General features: G+C 58.8%; 1 protein-coding gene across 1 annotated transcript in view; it reads left to right on the forward strand.

Moving 5' to 3' along the window:
- The window catches only part of CELSR1 (cadherin EGF LAG seven-pass G-type receptor 1), a 134,153-nt gene that overhangs the window by 93,920 nt on the left and 22,476 nt on the right, over positions 1-17,757 (forward strand). The window contains exons 7-19 of the mRNA XM_041754704.1: positions 423-586; positions 983-1,108; positions 2,258-2,424; positions 8,092-8,277; positions 9,711-9,824; positions 10,752-10,926; positions 11,485-11,626; positions 12,954-13,074; positions 13,761-13,944; positions 14,238-14,339; positions 15,018-15,112; positions 15,598-15,807; positions 17,113-17,296. Of these exons, the coding sequence (XP_041610638.1) occupies positions 423-586; positions 983-1,108; positions 2,258-2,424; positions 8,092-8,277; positions 9,711-9,824; positions 10,752-10,926; positions 11,485-11,626; positions 12,954-13,074; positions 13,761-13,944; positions 14,238-14,339; positions 15,018-15,112; positions 15,598-15,807; positions 17,113-17,296 (1,970 nt within the window). The remainder of the gene's footprint in view (positions 1-422; positions 587-982; positions 1,109-2,257; positions 2,425-8,091; positions 8,278-9,710; positions 9,825-10,751; positions 10,927-11,484; positions 11,627-12,953; positions 13,075-13,760; positions 13,945-14,237; positions 14,340-15,017; positions 15,113-15,597; positions 15,808-17,112; positions 17,297-17,757) is intronic.

The following is a 17,757-nucleotide window of genomic DNA, read 5'->3' on the forward strand; positions in this document are numbered from 1 at the left end:
GGTGGCTCACAGGGATCTGGGGCTGTGGTTTGCTGTGAGCTGGGCGAGGTCATCGGAGGTGGGGGGCGGGGTAGTGCCACAGTTTGGTATTGGCTCGTGGCCACCGGGCTGCTCGTACTGCTTGGGTTGGACTGGCCCTGGCGATGGGTGGGACTCAGTCTGTCCGGATCCGATGCGGGTTCGAGGAGTCCAGGGCACAGCCTTGCACCTGAAAGTGGAAGCCAGTGGTGGCCCTAGAATAGGACCTGCCTTTTGTGTTCTGACCCACTGGCCGCCTACCTCCCTGTTCGGTTACTGAGGTCCAAGGTGATGGGGTGTCTGGTGGCGCAGGCCACTGTGACGTTACAGCAGCATCAGGACCCCCGATGCCGCCTCTGGTCCCCCCACACACAGAGGTCAGAGGGCTGGCTTTGTCTCCCCAGGTCCCTGGATCTGACAGGCCCTCTGCTCCTGGGAGGCGTCCCCAACCTGCCTGAGGACTTCCCGGTGCGCAACCGGCAGTTCGTGGGCTGCATGCGGAACCTGTCTGTGGACGGGAAGAACGTGGACATGGCCAGCTTCATTGCCAACAACGGCACCAGGGCAGGTATGGCCTGACCGCTGGGGCCCAGGGGAGGGCCCCCTCCACATCTTGGGCTACCCAGCTCTGGGCCTCTAGGACGGGAGCCCTGGCTCTCGGATGTGCTGCTCTTGGGGCCTGGGCGTCCCGCAGTGTGGGGTGCGGTGTGGGGCAGACGCTCGATGCCATGGTCTTGAGCGTGTCACCAGACGACCTGGCCGGCTGGCGGGACGGGCAGCGCGTCCTGTGCCATTTCAGGTCTGCCGATCTTATTGCTGCCAGAGGGTCCCAGGCCGGCCTGCCTTCCCTCGGGGCTGTGGCTCACTGGGCCGTCTCCCCACCCCGTGGGTCGGTGTTAGGACTCGGTCCCCCCGACCAAGTGTTTCCTCTTCTGCGACCATGCTGTGTGCTCTGTGTTCCCAGGCTGCGCTGCCCAGAGGAACTTCTGCGATGGGATCTGGTGTCAGAACGGGGGCACTTGTGTCAGCAGGTGGAACATGTACCTGTGCGAGTGTCCGCTCCGGTTCGGTGGGAAGAACTGTGAGCAAGGTGAGGGCCTGGGTGCCCACCTGACCCTGGGGGCTTTGGAGACCCCAATCTTGGGTGTCAGGGCTCATGTGGGTCTGCATGTCCAGAGCCGCAGCCTCTGATGGTGTATGTGTGTGTGGCTGCAGGCGTGGGTCCCTGGTGGGGGGTTAGAGCACACGCGGAGCACACGCAGAGCCCAGCTGGGGTGAGATGCTGGGGCGGGTGTGCAGGAAGCTCAGCTGCATAGGGGGCCGCAGCCGGGTGGACACGTGCCCACGCCCAGAGTTCCTGTTATGGAGGCCGTGAGGCCCAGCGTGGCTGTGCCAGAGAAAACAGATGCCCACGTTGGGTTCACAAGAGCAGGAAACAGACGGCCCGGGGTGCATGAGGCCCAGCTGGTGTGCCCTGTGCTGTTGACCGGGGTAGCTCGTGTTTAAAGCCTCGGATGATGACTGTGCCGTCCTGCCTGGAGGACGTACGTGGTCTGGAGACAGTGAGGCTTGTCTGGCACCTGGTTTGTCCAAGTGTCACAGGCTGCATGGGGCTATCGATCACCCACTGCCACCTTCCTGGTCCCCCCCAAACATCTTGGAGCCCTTGGCTGGTCAGCGGCCTCCCCACCTCCATGCCCATCATGCAGTGGCCTGTGTGCCTGGGGTCCTCCCCAGACACGGATGTGGGGCTGAGTGGAGGTGCCGGGACTTGTGTGCAGTACTCACCACAGGTCACACTGTCCCACCAGGAGACCCTGCTGCTGCTCCTGGGCTCCCCACCTGGGGGTGGGACAGGCAGGTTGAGCTCACAGGGCCCCCCAGCACCCCGTCCGCTGAGCCCCAGGATACTGAGCCACCGTGCTCTGCCTTCTGTCCAGCCTGGGAGCCCCGTGTCATGCCCTGGGCAGGGCTGAGAACCCCCCAGCCTCAACCTCCCTCCCCAGGAAGGTGGCAGGAGCCCCAGAGGGTGGGCCTCTTCTGTAAGCCTGTGGGTCTGGACTCAGAACACCAGATACTGCACGTGTGGAAGTCTGACACTGGGCTTTGTACTGAAATGAAAAAGGCCCGGGAATTTTTCCGTCCATTCTCCCCCGGAGCCTGTCCTGCTCCCCTGCAGCTGAAAAAGGTTCTCAGAGGCACGTCTGATGTGCGGGGCTCTGCGTTTCTGCGTCCACAGTCATGCCTCACCCCCAGCGCTTCAGCGGGGAGAGCATTGTGTCCTGGAGTGATCTGGACATCACCATCTCCGTGCCCTGGTACCTGGGGCTCATGTTCCGGACCAGGAAGGAGGACGGCGTGCTGATGGAGGCCACGGCAGGTGTGTCGTCCCGGCTGCATCTGCAGGTAGGGGGAAGCACGTCTCATACCCCCCACCGCATCGCCCGGGCGGCTGCGGGGCCCGCGTGCACTGAGTGGTGCAGCCGGAGCTCCTGGGCAGCTGGCCGAACGGGCTCCCGGCCGCACGGGCTCCCGGGGCACACGGGCCCGGCGGGGACCCTCCCTCTGCCCGCACCGGCCCGGCGGAGTCCCTGGTGTGAGGAAGAAAGGAAACACGAGCCTGCGTTCCCAGCCGGCTGCACAATCTCGCCATTCATAGCAGGGAAGAGTGCAGGGACTCCGGTGTGCCTCTACGATTCCCACAGGGAGGCTTGATTCCAGCACTTTCTTTCTTCCTTTATCGCTGAGATGGAGTACGTGCGGGGCTGGCTGGACCCAGTAGCCTGGCTCCTCGGCTGCAGGACCCAGCCAGGGTGTGTCTTAGGCAGCAGCTGTGGCCTCCGGGCGTGTCGGAGCCGCAGGAGGCGGTGAGCACCCGCTGGTGGGGACAGGGGTCCCGAGCTGGAGATTGGCTGTGGCCACGTGCTGGGGCTGCTGCACACGGGCTGGCACCCCGAGGTTACGCTCTGCCCAGAGGTTCCTGAAAGTCCTCCTGAACTTTGAATCTCCTTAGGCTTGTGCTCTGTGAATCTTTTTGGAGTTTTCCGTTTTGTTTAATTTAAAACGTGGGACAGGCAGTAGAGATCCTAAAAACCTTTAAAACATGATTTTAATGTGCTGAATTCCCTAACTTTTGCTCCACAAATAGCTCCCTCTTGCATCTTCCCAGCTCCGCAGAGATTTCATTTGGAGAAACAAGGGGAGTTCCTGCGGGTGGTGAGAGTCCCCCGGTGACCCCGTCGGGCACGGCGCCCACCTCCCACCCTCGCTCTGGCCTGGGGTTTCACTGTATTTGAGGGTCCAGGAGACTCAGAGCCCGGGGAGCCCGGGGGCCACCTGCTATCTGCCGTCTCCACATACTTTCTGTCTGCAGGGTGGGTGCAGGGGCGCAGCAGGTTCCTGAGCAGACCCTCCCCCTCTGAGCCCCTGTGGGACCTGGGATTAGAAGGAATTCCGTAACTAGGTTGTTTTTCCTGCTTTTCTTTGGGAGTTTCTTTCAAGTATGTGCATGTGTGTGTCTGCGTGCGAGTGTGATGGAGGACCTGGGGGCCATGGCCACAGTGGCACTGACCCCATTTGCACGGGTCATTCACAGGCTTCAGCCACACAGAGTGTCCCCTGGACCAGACTCCCCTTCTGCCTCGGGGCCGGGCCACCCCTGAGCACCCTGCGGGCCTGCCTGGTGTGGTGGTTCCCCTGGTGTGTGTGGGGGTCCTCTCGGAGCTGTCATTCCTTCCCAATGCTTCGGGCCCGGGGGCTCTTCTGCCCATTTGCAGACTGGACTCGGTTCCCAGGAAGAGCAGGCTGTGCTGGGGTCATGGAAGGTCAGACGTGAGAGGGGCCCCGTGGAACAACCCCTCCAATCTCTTTGCTTGAGGGAAGCGCTGAGACTGAGCTTTGGGCTCCGGGGTTTCCTTGTCACCTGGGCTTTTCGGTGTCCACAGGACCCCTTTCTATTGCCCCTGTGGGCTGTCTGCCTGGAAACACTTGCGAGAGGCAGGGGCAGAAGTGGGCAGTGGGGGGCAGGGCAGCAGGCGGGCACCAAGGGGCAGGGGTAGCAGGTGGGCAGCAGGGGGCAGAGGCAGCAGGCGGGCACCAAGGGCAGGGGCAGCAGGTGGGCAGTGGGGGACAGGGGCAGCAGGTGGGCATCGAGAGGCAGGGGCAGCAGGCGAGCAGTGGGGGACAGGGGCAGTAGGTAGGCAGTGGGGACAAGGGCAGCAGGTGGGCACCAAGGGGCAGAGGCAGCAGGCAGGCATCGAAGGGCAGGGGCAGCAGGCAGGCATCGAGGGGCAGGGGCAGCAGGCAGGCATTGAGGGGCAGGGGCAGCAGGCAGGCATCGAGGGGCAGGGGCAGCAAGCGGGCAATGGGGGGCAGGGCAGCAGGTGGGCAGCGGGGTGCCGGGGCAGCGAGCGGGCATCGAGGGGCAGGGGCAGCAGGCAGGCATCAAAGGGCAGGGGCAGCAGGTGGGCACCGAGGCAGTGGCCAGCGCCCCCTGTGAGCTCCATGTCGCTGGTCAGTGGGGGCAGGACCCTGAGGGCGCCCAGTGGATGCGCAGGCCCCAGACTTGCCCACAGATCCGCGGGGACAGGGCCCCGGGGGGCGGTGACTGAGCCTGCGCAGCAGGGGGCTGGCACTCGGAGCTCCAGCCGAGGCCTCTCTCCCCCAAACTGCCCTGCTCCCCTGTGTCACTGCTCAGCAGCACCTCCAGCGCCGGCCCGTTCAGGTCCTACTGGAGGTACAGTCCGTGCGCCCCATAATTACAGCTGTCCTCGGGTTTCCCTTATTAACGTGAGATTTCGTAGGGTTGCCACCGTCCCAGGGCTAGCTCTGGGCCAGGATTTGGCAAGCACACTTCTGCCCCGGGATGGTATTTTTCTCTGTGGTTATTTTACTCTTGGAACAAATTAAATTGGCTGTTTTAGATTCAGGTGATGAACTGGAACTTGCACGTTGTCATTTGGCAGTGGGGTCTCTAGGAAAAAAGTACGCCTTTGGGAGGAAAAACACTGAAAGCTACAAACTCCCATATTGCTTGAGTAATTACGTTATGGGTAGCTAATCCAAAATATTTGTGGGTATTTTTTTTTTTTTTTTTTTTTTTTTGCCAGGGACCATGGCCAGCTCCTCTACATGGAAGGCTGGGTGGCGAGACCGGTGGCCTTGGGGGGAGTCCTTCAGACTCCAGTGACCACCCAGAAGGCCACTTCAGGGCCTGAAGGCTGGTCAGCTGGGCGTTACAGGAATGTTCTGGGTTATTTCCATGTGGTGTGTATGAATGCAGGCCTCCTGCAGGCCTCGTGAGCTCTGTGGGGCAGCAGTGTAGGTGTTCCTGGCTCCTGAGGCAGGCCAGACGCGCTTAGCCATCATCCTGCAGCTCACACAATTTGGGTGATGACTCTCTGGCGCCCTTGCTCCGCCTGCATTGTCAAGGGGGATCTCCTGGCCATTGTTGAACGTCCTTCTTAAATCCCGTGACAGACCTGAGGGGGCAAAGCAGTCAATGCACGTGCACCTGGGATTCATTCTGTTGCCTTTGTCTGCAGACACGTGTCATTTTTATTGTTGATCCACTGGCCTTGGGGTTTCGTTGGCAAGGATGGTGAAAGAGCACAGCCAGGGGATTAAGGAGGTCGCCTTAAACTTCTGTGGACAGAAGGAGACAGAGCATAGAAAGGTGCAAAATCCCCTTCTTGATTTCTCTCTCCATTAAGACTAAAACCCCAAAACGCATTACCAGTTGCATTGTCTTTATAATCAGTTAAAAATACCTTCTATTTTTCCATCATGATTTCTTTTTTTGATCCATGGGGTATTTAGAAGTATGCTTCAGGGCACCTCGGTGGCTCAGTCGGTTGAGCGTCTGACTTTTGATTTCAGCTCAGGCCGTGATCTTGGGGTCTCAAGATCGAGCCCCAAGTTAGACTCTGCCCTGGGCATGGAGCCTGCTTGGATTTCTCTCTCTCCCTCTGCCCCTCTCCCCACTCAAGCCCACGCATACTCTCTCTCTCTCTCTCTCTCAAAACAAAAGTAGTATGTTTTTTAAAAAATATTTATTAGAGAGAGAGTGCACACACATGCAAGTGGGGTGGGGGAGGACAGAGGGCAGGAATCTTGAGCAGACTCCTCTCTGAGTGTGGAGGCAAAGCGGGGCTCGATCCCACAACCCTGAGATCATGACCTGAGCCAACATCCAGAGTCAGATGCTTGATGGACTGAGCCACCCAGGTGCCCCTAGAAGTATGTTTCTGAGTCAGCAAACAGGTGGCATTTTCTAGCAAATATTCTGTTGTTGATTCTAGCATAGATACAGGTCAGAGAAGGCATTGCTGTGTGATTTCAGACCTTTGACATGCGTGAGGCTTGCTTCACAGCCCATCACTTCGTATTTGTGAATGTCTCACCAATACCTTGAAAGAATGTGTGTTCTGCGGTCACGTTCTATAGTGTTCTGTATACGTCAAGTAGGTGAAGTTCGCTAATTATTGGGGTGTTCAGACCTCTTTTATCATTATTGATTTTTTTTGTCTCTGCTCAGTTACTGAGAGAGAGGAGTTTAAAAAGTTTGCAGCCCCCATTGTGGGGATTTAGCTCTTGCTCCTTTCGTGTTCTCAAGTTTTGCTTTGTACATTTTGAGTCTGTGTTATTAGATGCATACAAATTTAGAATTGTTGTATTTTCCTGGACAAGCAACTCTGTCATCGTTAGGAAAATCAATTTTATCTCTGGAATCTCTTTGTTTACTTTCAAGTCTACTTTGTCTTGTTAGTAGAGCTACACCAGATTTCCTTTGGTTGGTGTTTACATGATGTACCCTTTTCTGGCCTTGGACTTTCAACACTTCTGAATCCTTATATTTTAGGTGTGTCTCTTTTAAGCAGTGCATTAATAGTTGTTGTTGTTTTCTTAACCTATTCTTTTACTTTGAAGCAATCTTTCAACATGAGCATCTTAGGTTAGTTGCAGTGCTGTTTCCTCATCTTCTTACATGTCTTTATACCGGGTAGCTTGAGTCTTATCTCCCGAAATAGAACATTTATCCACAAAAATAAGAGTCTAACGGTCACCTGAATCTGTTTCCTTGAAGTTCTCTGGTTCTCGTTGTTCTCAGGTCTGTCTGCTGATTCTGTTTTATGGATTCCCTGGGTGGGAGGGGGGTTGGTGGTCTGTTTCCACTCACTCTTTCTTGCATCTCTTGGTTTTCACGCACATGGTCTTGTCTCCTCCAGTCCTGGGTTATTTTTGACTGAGTGCTGAACATCATATTGAAAACCCAGTGAGAATTTAAAACTAGAATAATGGTGTCCCTGCCCCTCATGTTTCTTCTAGCAGGCACCCCCACACACTTTGGATGGGCTCTGAATTCCAGTTTTTATCATCCCAGCCCCAGGAGCCTGGAAAGCTTTGCTCAGCTTCCAGGCTCAGCTGTGTCTTCCAGAACCAGCTGACAACCCACAGTGGAAGCAAACATCAAACTCGCTCCTACAGATTTGCATTTCCTACCTGGTTGTGGCTCCATAACTCTGCCTTGAGTCGTTCTGATGCCTTTTAGTGTTCGTCTCGTGTTTCTAGCTGTTCTCAGGAGGAGGGTTACTCCAAATTACCCAGTCCTTTGTTAGGACAAGATCTTGCCATTACTCCTGGCTATGTTTTCTTAAAACATGAATGTCTTGGGCCAATTACTTTGCCAGTGTTTGTTTTTCTGTACATGTATGTAAATGTGGTGGCCCGAATCCTGTCTCATAAAAGTGGAACGTATGCCTTCAAAAATAAGAGCTCAGTACTCACCTGAATCTGTGGTTGTTCAGTTCCCAGTAATTAAGTCCAACGGGCTTTATCTCACCTTCCCTCCGTCCACATCCGACACTTTTTGCCACAGGACAAGGCATATAATTCTGCAGAGTGATACAGGCAACAATTAGAAATTAAACTTGGCCTCATTTTTAGGTCTATCTTTGGCCCAGTGCCCTGTGGGAAGTCTTGTTTGTGTGGCTTTGTTGTTGAAGTGACCGCAAAGCGTTTTCTGTTCTGTCGTCATCACATCAACTGGTAGGTCTGGCTCTCCTTGTCCTACAGATCCTAAACAACTATGTCCAGTTTGAGGTGTCCCATGGTCCCTCCGACGTGGCGTCCATGAGTTTGTCCAGGTCACGTGTGACTGATGGGGAGTGGCACCACCTGTTGATAGAACTGAAGAGCGCCAAGGAGGGCAAAGACATCAAGTACCTGGCGGTCATGACCTTGGACTATGGGTTGGACCAGGTGAGTTGGCACCTGTACCCTCTTTGGAACAGGACACTTTTACTGGGCCCGTGGGAGAACAGAGTGACCCCTCCACATGCCAGGACCTAGCAGAGCTCTAAAGGTTTCAGGGACACGCATTCTGGGCCCCCATGAGTTTGGGTCTCACGCACCTGATGCTGTGGTCCCTAGAATCTGTAGCTCATCCCCTTTCCGGGTGGTCAGCTCCTGGACTCAGGAACTGAACTCAAGGACCAGACTTTGTCTAGCTGTGTGTCCCCTCATGGTGCCATTAGCACCTTCAGCTGTGTTTTTTTTTTCTTTTCTTTTTTTTTTTTTTTAAATTTTTATTTATTTATGATAGTCACAGAGAGAGAGAGAGAGAGAGAGGCAGAGACACAGGCAGAGGGAGAAGCAGGCTCCATGCACCGGAAGCCCAATGTGGGATTCGATCCCGGATCTCCAGGATCGCGCCCTGGGCCAAAGGCAGGCGCCAAACCGCTGCGCCACCCAGGGATCCCTTTTTTTTCTTTTTTTAAAGATTTTATTTATTTATTCATGAGAGAGGCAGAGAGAGGCGCAGAGACACAGGCAGAGGGAGAAGCAGGCTCCCTGTGGGGAGCCCAATGCGGGACTCTATCCCGGGGCTCCAGGATTACACCCTGAGCCAAAGGAAGACGCTCAACCCCTGAGCCACCAGGTGTCCCAGCTGTGGTTTCTTTTAGCAGAGCTGTCCCGAGTAATGATAGTGTGCTCGGTGCCATGCCCCTGGGATACAGAGATACAGTATGAGCCGTGGGTACCAGAGGGGCCGCGGGACAACAGGCAGGTGCACCTGTCCCGACGGGCAAGTGGCCTTCCAGGCAGGGCTCCCTCACAGCACGCTTGGCCAGCCACACTGGATTTCCACGGTTTGCAGGCAGTAACCAGAGGCCGTTTTTCTGGGACACTTCAGGGGCTGCTGGTGATTCTCAGGCCCTTGGAGTCTAGGCTCATCTCACACTTGGTTCTGAGAATAAATAAAGAGCTGCTGTGTTCCACGTGCAGCCTTCCAGGGCCTGAGGGTCCAGCGGGGACTTTCTCAGATTCCTGCCACAGTGGACATATTTTACATTTGCTGCCGTCTCCCCGGTTCACCTGTGTTTTCCTGAAGTGGCTCAGTCTTGGCGCCCATTACGGAGGTGGCAGGTTGCCTGTGTGTCCCTGCATCTGACCACCTCGGTTGTGCTGGCACGTGGATGTGTATCCTGTGACCCGGTTCCCACTCCTGCCTGTCACACGCAGACAGTGGTGTTCTCTGCCGGGAAGGCTGTGCCCGGGTCCCCCTTCTGTTTGGAAGCCCGAATGCCCTCAGGCTGTGGCAGAGTGACCATGTTTTAGCCTTCGAGCACGTTCTTCCCAGATGTGTCCAGCGTAGTAGATGTAGCCCCTCCAACCCCCGTCTCCTTGCACAGGACACAGTGCAGATCGGGAACCAGCTTCCAGGCTTGAAGATGAGAAGCATCGTGGTGGGTGGCGTGTCTGAAGACAAGGTCACCGTGCACCACGGGTTCCGGGGCTGCATGCAGGTATGACACGCTTGGGTGCCCACCCCTCGCGGCTGGCTCAGGGGCTGCCCACACCACGCTCGGTGCCCTTGGCCAGCCTGCTGGTTTCCAGTAAATGAATAATGTGTCTCACAGCCAACCCAACCTTAGCAGATCCGGCTTCCAACTTAGACCCATCCTGCACACGATCCCCCACTGCATGCCCATCCTCCCCACGGTCCCCCAGCGCATCCCCGTCACCATGCCCCAGTCGGCCACCTGCAGCTCTGCCTTTGTGTTGGCTGGGATGTGCCCCTCACTGTCTCCCTGCCCCCCCCCCACCCCCTGGCCCACTGCCATGCTCACCTGAACGGGTGCCACACTCATCTCCTGGAGCAGGCGTTCCAGCAGCAGCCAGAGTGAGCTGTTTATCAAGTAGCTCCGCGCGTGTCTCCCTGGCCTCCCACTGCAGAGAAGTTAACTCCCCACGTGCCGCCCCTTTCACCGTCCCCAGTCTCCCCGGTGACCCCTTCTACCTCTTCACCACCATCCAGCATGGATCATGCTGTGTGGCCCCACGTGGTATTGGGCAGGTGGCCCCTCTGCCAGGATGCCCTCCTCCCACGAGCCACCTCGCCTGCCTTCATCAGTAGCCAGGCTCTCACACGACCTTCACTTACTTCTTCCTGACACCAACCATGGGATTATTGGGATGTGGACAAGGAAAAAAAAAAAAATATATATATATCCTCGTTTCCGGGCAGCTGGTCTACCTTCCCGGAGCGTACACCTGAAGCCGGCAGGAGCAACCCTACCCTTCCCCATGCCTGTCCCGGCTCTGCACATAAAGGAGGCATTGCTTTCTGGTGACCAGAGAGAACTGGGGGCTCTCCTAACCCCCGGTTACCTTTTGGGGTCCCTCCAACCCCACGACATCAGGCTGAATCCGGCTGCCCCTTTTTAACTCAGGGGGTGAGGATGGGGGAGACGTCCACCAACATCGCCATGCTGAACATGAACGATGCCCTGAAGGTCAGGGTGAAGGACGGCTGTGACGTGGAGGACCCATGCACCTCCAGCCCCTGCCCTCAGCACAGCCGCTGCCATGACGCCTGGGACGGCTACTCCTGCGTCTGTGACAAAGGTGGGAGCCCCACGCCCGCACCCCCTTGTCGCGAATCCCGCCAGCAGGTGGCCGTGCTCTGGTGTTGGGAAGAATCGGGGAGACCTAAGCTGGGGCCGCCCCCTCGGTGCTGTGGGTCTGCAGAGGCCTGAGCCATGCTGGGGCCCGCTCCTCAAAACGCGTTACCATGTCTCATCCTCATTTGGGACACGGGGGACACTCCAGGCTTTATCCTCAGGGCACATGATGAGGTGTGGGAAGGAATTCATGAAAAATCCACACTTTCAAAGAGTGTACTTTGAGGGGTCGCCCCTGAATTCTGAGGTGCTGTGATGCTGCTCAGCTGGTCTCTGCCCACCGTGTGACCTGGGGTGGCCGGGGCGCCCTGACCCACAGAGGGGCTGTGCTCCCCATGACGCTGAGCGCCCCCACCCCCTCCATCCATGGTGGTGGAGCGCGGGACGGTGAAGATCCAGGCTGCTGGAGGCGTGTCCACCTCGGGGCTCAGGCTCTGGGGGGGGGACCCGCGATGTCGCAGGTGGATTTCAGGGTGGTGCTCATGCTGGCCTGTCCCCACAGGGTACTTTGGAAGGAAGTGCGTGGACGTGTGCCACCTGAACCCCTGCCAGCACGTCTCGGCCTGCGTCCACAAGCCCGGCTCCCCGCGGGGCTACGTGTGCGAGTGCGGGTCCAGCCACCACGGGCAGTACTGCCAGAACAAGTAAGGGGCCCCCCTTTCAGAGCCTGGCCACCACTCCTCCCCTAACGGGTTTTCTCCTCCCGGTCACTTTGCACAAAGATATGTGTCATTGTGGTTCCTGCGGGCATGTTTTTTTTTTCTTTTTTCCCCAAATTGGTCATGAAGTGAGTAAGAATCTCACAGAGCGTCTCGAACTCAGTCCGTCTGAGTGTTTTTGCACGCCGGAAACCCAGAGCATAGCTCGTACGTCTGGGGCCACGCACGGAGCAGGGGGGATGCTGGGATGCAGGGACCTGCCCCACAAGCCTGGAGCAGAGCGTGGGCCCGTGGCAGCCCAGCAGAAACACGGCAGCATTGAGTGTGGGCCTCCGAGGGCCTGGGCTACCACGTGGGGCTCGGGAGGAGCCGGCGGCGGAGGAAGCTGGTCCCGGGGTGGCCAGGAGGCTGACAGTGTCCCCAGGGGCTGGCACTGCAGGTGCAGAGGGCTGAGTTGGCAGTAGGGAGAAGGGGGCCCCGAAGCCCTGGGGGCTCCCCCTGCTGCAAAGGCAGATCCACAGACAGGTGACTGGAGCACTTCTGCTATGGTCATTTTTATTCCCCTGCTGTGTATACCATCAGTGCTTAATAATTGCTTGCCAGGTGAGCGAGGGAGCAGGCGAGGTTGACTGCTGGGCGGTGGGGGTTGGCATGCACTCACTGCGGCGGTAAACCCAGGGCGGCACGTCGTCTGGAGGAGCCTGAAGGATTTGGTTGGGTTGAGGGTGTGCATCCCACAGGTTCTGGGTGTCTGCAAGTGACAGCGACAGGCAGCGGCCCGAGCCTGGGAGGGGCGAGCCTGATCTCGTGACTTTCAGGGTCACACCTCAGGGTGTGTGGGGCCCTCGAGGGCAGGACTGGGTCTGTGTCATGATTCTGAAGCCACCGGGCCCAGCCTATGGCTGCAGGATGCTGAGCGCAGTCCGTGAGCCAGGCACCATCGTGCGGGGGCTGGGACAGGGTGAACCCAGATGAGTGCAGTCCCCACCATGTGGAACGTGGTAAGGTCGTGCTAACAGGAAGCCCAGGTTGGGGTACTCACCTGGGCTTTCCAGGAAGAAGGAAAACATAAGCAAACAAATTATTTTAGAACTAAGTTTTGTAGTAGATGCTCTCCAGACCTGGGGCCCCTCGAGTCTGGGGTTCTCAGGGGTCATGGGAGAGGGGGACCAGCAGGGGGGACCTGAGGCCACTCAAGGGGACCAGAGGGGCCAGAAGCAAGCCAGCTAAGGCTCCCGGCCCCCAATTGTCCTCCTCTGGCTCCGAGGACAGTTACGCACACCTTCCCTCTGCTGTCCTGTGTCCCCAACAGGATTGACCTTCCGTGTCCCAAAGGCTGGTGGGGGAACCCCGTGTGTGGACCTTGCCACTGTGCCGTCAGCAAAGGCTTCGATCCCGACTGTAACAAGACCAACGGACAGTGCCAATGCAAGGTGAGCCCACCTGCGTCCTCACCCCCACAGGCACCGTCCCCACCCCCGGCTCAGGCGGCCAGCCCTGAGCGTTGACTGCATCCCCACCCACACAGGCACCTCCTCCTACCAGGTACTAACACACGTGGTCAGACCCCCCTGTGGGGTCGGTTCCATGTCCCTGCCTGATAGGAGCCTGGACGCTGGCCGTGGCTCTGCCCAATGCACAGCCCATCCCACTGTTCGGCAGGGGACCCTTGAGTCGCCTGGCCAGGGCCGTGTTGCCAGTAAAAGTCCGAGATGGGCACAAACCCAGGACTTTGCAACCCTAAGCCCATGCTCCTGACCGTCACCCTGACCTGCTCAGTGGTAGACCTTCAGGTGGCTTCTGACTTCTCACAATAAAATAGCCTGCAAGGGCCATCGTTGTACATAAATCTCCATTCGAATCTAGTCTTTTCTGGGACAGATCCGCGGGTGGTCCACAAGTATTGGCTAGGAAGTTGGAGGGGTACTTTCCTGGATGCACCTGCCCGGTCTGGCACGGCGGGTGCCCGGGAAGCCAGCACGGAGGGGTGTGGGCAGAGGGCAACGGGCAGAGGCCCCGGAGCTGAGCCGAGCCGTAACCGGGACACGCTCGGAAGCCTCCCGCGGGAGCAGAGCCTCTGCCCGCACCCGGAGCACATGTGCCGCTCTGGCTCCCACAGGAGAATTACTACAGGCCCCCGGATCAGGACGCCTGCCTGCCGTGCGACTGCTTCCCGCACGGCTCCCACAGCCGCACCTGTGACATGGACACCGGGCAGTGTGTCTGCAAGTCCGGCGTCATCGGCCGCCAGTGCAACCGCTGTGACAACCCTTTCGCTGAGGTCACCACGCTTGGCTGTGAAGGTCCGAGGGGCCCCATGATCCCTTCAGGCCGCATCGCAGGGACAGTGCGCTGGGCTCGTGCGCGCGTGCCCGTGTCTGCATGTGTATCAGACCTCACGGTCTGACAGTGTCCACTGGCCTTCTGCTGGTGGCCGTGGGTCAGAGCCTGGGTCACCCCCTCCCCACCTAACACCGATGAGAGAAGATGCAGGCGTCCGGTTCTTGGTGGGGGCAGGGCACGCGGAGAGCCCTGCGTCTCTGTGGGCACGGCCGTGCCCGGCTGAGCAGCCTTCCTTCCCCACCCCGTACCCCAGTGATCTACAACGGATGTCCCCGCGCTTTTGAGGCTGGCATCTGGTGGCCGCAGACCAAGTTTGGGCAGCCAGCAGCGGTGCCGTGTCCCAAGGGCTCCGTGGGTAAGTACCGTGGCCTGTGGCATCCATTCCAGGCAGGCAGTCGGTCGTGGCGTGGGGGAGACTTGGCCGAGGCATCAGAACTCACGGGATGTACTGTGTCAACAAAATTTCTTTACCGGAGTGTTGGGGGAAAATTAGACCTTTTCCTTAATAATAAATGACAAAACCCGGAAAGGCCATAATGCAAACGTTACTACGAGCTTAGTGGCCGGGACTCAGGCTGCTTCACTGTTCCCAGCGCGGGGTTCTCTTTGTAAAGTGGGGGTGGTAGCTGCATCTACGCCCCGAGGGGTGTCCGGAGGTCCAGGGAGACGACAAACCAAAGCACACGATTGCGAGTCGGATTCGTGGCAGACGCTCAGGCCTCACGGATGTTCAACGACAGAGCCCGTTTCTGTTTTCGTGGGCGTGCTCACATGTTTGCTCACAGTCCCCGGGCGGCTCAGGCCTCACGGTGCAAGTCAGGCAGCTGCAGACGTGGCCCCGGACGCGTGGGGAGAGAGCTTGCATGGGCTTCGTGGCCGCAGGGCCTGGCTGGCCTGGGGCTGGCCGAGGGGCAGGCCTCATGCCTGGGGATCGCACCTCAACCAAACACACCGGGTGTCGGCGCACACAGATGGACGAGCATCATTAGCGATTGGGGTGTCAGGGTCCCCTGTCCCTTCCATTGTTCCCTAGGAAACGCAGTCCGACACTGCAGTGGGGAGAAGGGCTGGCTGCCCGCGGAGCTCTTCAACTGCACCACTGTCTCCTTCCTGGAGCTCAAAGCCATGGTAGGCCCGTGCCTTAGGGACCCGCGTGCGTGCGGGGTGGGGGGGTGGTTAGGGAGGGGGCGGGTGGCAGAGGGACCCCGGGGCCAGGGGCTGGGCCGACTCTAGAACATCGCGCATATCTGTTCCGGGTGCCCCCCGCAGGGCGCAGCTGCTTTTCCACCCCCCGCCAGGACCGGCCCTGCATCTGGATCTGGAAACATGGGGTCCCCCATATTCTGGCCCCACTGCCTCCAAGCTTGCCCTTTGTCACCACAGGTTTCTCTCTGGCTTCTTCCGTGGCATCTCTTTCTAGCACTCTCCGGCCCGGCAGCCCCGCCCGGTTGGTGCTGTAGGGAACAGCCAAAGTTCACTTTTGCTTTGGGGTTTTTTAAAGTCCTCGTCCAACAAGAACGTTTCTACCGGAACGTTAGGGATTTCTGAGTAACAGGAAAGGGCACGGCGGCCGCGGTCAGGGTGCAGACGTGTCATTTGCTCCTCCTGCGCAGAACGAGAAGCTGAGCCGTAATGAGACGCGCATCGACGGCGACGGGTCGCTGCGGCTGGCCAAGGCCCTGCGGAACGCCACGCAGCACACGGGCGCGCTCTTCGGCAACGACGTGCGGACGGCCTACCAGCTGCTGGCCCGCATCCTCCTGCACGAGAGTGGCCAGCAGGGCTTCGAGCTGGCGGCCACGCGGGATGCCGACTTCCACCAGGTGAGGGTAGGCGGCCCTGGGGAGGCCCCCGCGGGCTGAGGCTGAGCTGTGGGCTGGGGGTCCTGAGGGGGCGCGAGGGGCGGCCGGAGGTCCATGCTCGGCTGTGCAAGATCGCTGCAGCCCGTACCCTCAGGGCGGAGCTTCCGTCTCTGCACCCGCGCCAGGCCAGCACCGTGACCAGCGAGACTGGTTGCAAGGGCTTGGGGCGTTTGGGCGAGGGCACGGATGAGTCACGGTCTTGGTGGTGGGGACAGCCTGGTCACTGACAACTGACCGTTAGTACTGGCCGGCGTTCCGTGTGGTTTACGTGAACTAGCCACTCACTCCCCACACGTCCTGGGATGTAGCATGGGTACTGCCCCATTTGTGGTACAGGTTAGGAAACTGAGGCAGAGAGAGCCCAGGGCATGTAGCTTGTAAGGAGGCTCCAGAGTCTCTGTTCCCACCTCGGGGTCCTGCTTTCAGAGACCTTGATGTCTCCTGCAGAGGCCATCGTGTTTTTTGTTTAAGTAATCGGCCCCAAAGAATGGTTGGTTCAGAATGGTTGGTGAGGAGAGATGCTCATTCGTCCTGATGTTTGTGAACTGCTGGGCAGTGAGCAGTATTGCTCCATGCTTCTTCTGGACTCTTCTCCAGGCCGTCCCCTGCACGCAGAGACCCCTGGGGAGCCTCCCCCTGCACACGGAGACCCCTGGGGAGCCTTCCCCTCCACACAGAGACCCCCCCGGGGAGCCTTCCCCTCCATGCAGAGACCCCCGGGGAGCCTCCCCCTCCACACAGAGACCCCCAGGGAACATCTCTATCTACACTGATCTACACTGAGGCAGGTTCCCCTGGATTCCATTTCAGTCCAGACCTGAGTTTGGGCCAATGGAGTTTATTCCTATTTTTGATTCTTTGCAAACAGAAATTCTCTCCCAGTTTTCATGTTAGAGCCCCTATGGATAGCCCCGTTTGCATAAACCTTGAGATTGCGGGGGAGGAGTCAGGAGCGTGACCTCAGGGTAGCCCGCAGTGTGTCCTTGGGCTGCGGTCAGCAGAGGGGCGGCGGTGCGGTTGGGGTTCTGATGTAACCGTGCCTTCTCCCCCTCGCATCTCCGAGTGTATGTGGGCTTCTCCCTGACATGTGGGTGGCTCCAGCCTCTGAAATAGGAAACACCCAGGTTCTTCCCCCCGTCTGATCCCACCCGCCTGGTCTCGGGATGCTCGAGGCTCTCCAGAGCCTGGTGTGCCCCCTGCCGCATCAGCTTGGCCTCCTCGGGCCGGCTCACTCACCAGCTGAGTGCCATCTGTCTGTCTGACCAGGACGTGGTGCGCACGGGCAGTGCCCTCCTGGCCCCGGACACCCAGGCCGCGTGGGAGCAGATCCAGCGGAGTGAGGGGGGCGCGGTGCAGCTGCTGAGGGGCTTTGAGGCCTACTTCGGCAACATGGTGCGCAACGTGCGGAGGACCTACCTGAGGCCCTTCGTCATCGTCACTGCCAACATGAGTAAGGGCATGAGCCGGCTGGGCTGGGGGCCGTGGGTGTGCTCCAGGTTCGGGCCCCGGGGTACAGGTCTGGGTGTGGCCCCTCCTGGGGCCGACTGTAGGAAGGGGTCACCGACTCTGGCCTGTTTCTGTGTCTGCAGATAGGGAGACAGGACCCTCCTTGTCCAGCCTTTCAGAGATGAGCCAGGGAGACACACACCTCACTCCCAGGCCAAGGGTCCGGGCCAGATCCAGCTTGGCCCTGGCGGTCTGCAGGCCCCCCAGCACGCGGGTGTGAGGCTGTGGGGAAGCAGGTGTGGGGTCTGGCTGCGGTCCAGCCCTCCAGGCTCAGAGAGGCACAGAGCCCGGGAAGGGCAAGGGACAGGCTGGCCAGGTACCTGGGCGGTGTGCCCTCTCTGAGTCAGGGGCTGAAGGTTGAGCAGATACCTGGTGACCCAGGTCACCCCAGTGCCCAGGATGTGC

This window comes from Vulpes lagopus, chromosome 5 (genome assembly GCF_018345385.1).
Source record: "Vulpes lagopus strain Blue_001 chromosome 5, ASM1834538v1, whole genome shotgun sequence".
In the NCBI taxonomy this organism is placed as follows: domain Eukaryota; kingdom Metazoa; phylum Chordata; class Mammalia; order Carnivora; family Canidae; genus Vulpes; species Vulpes lagopus.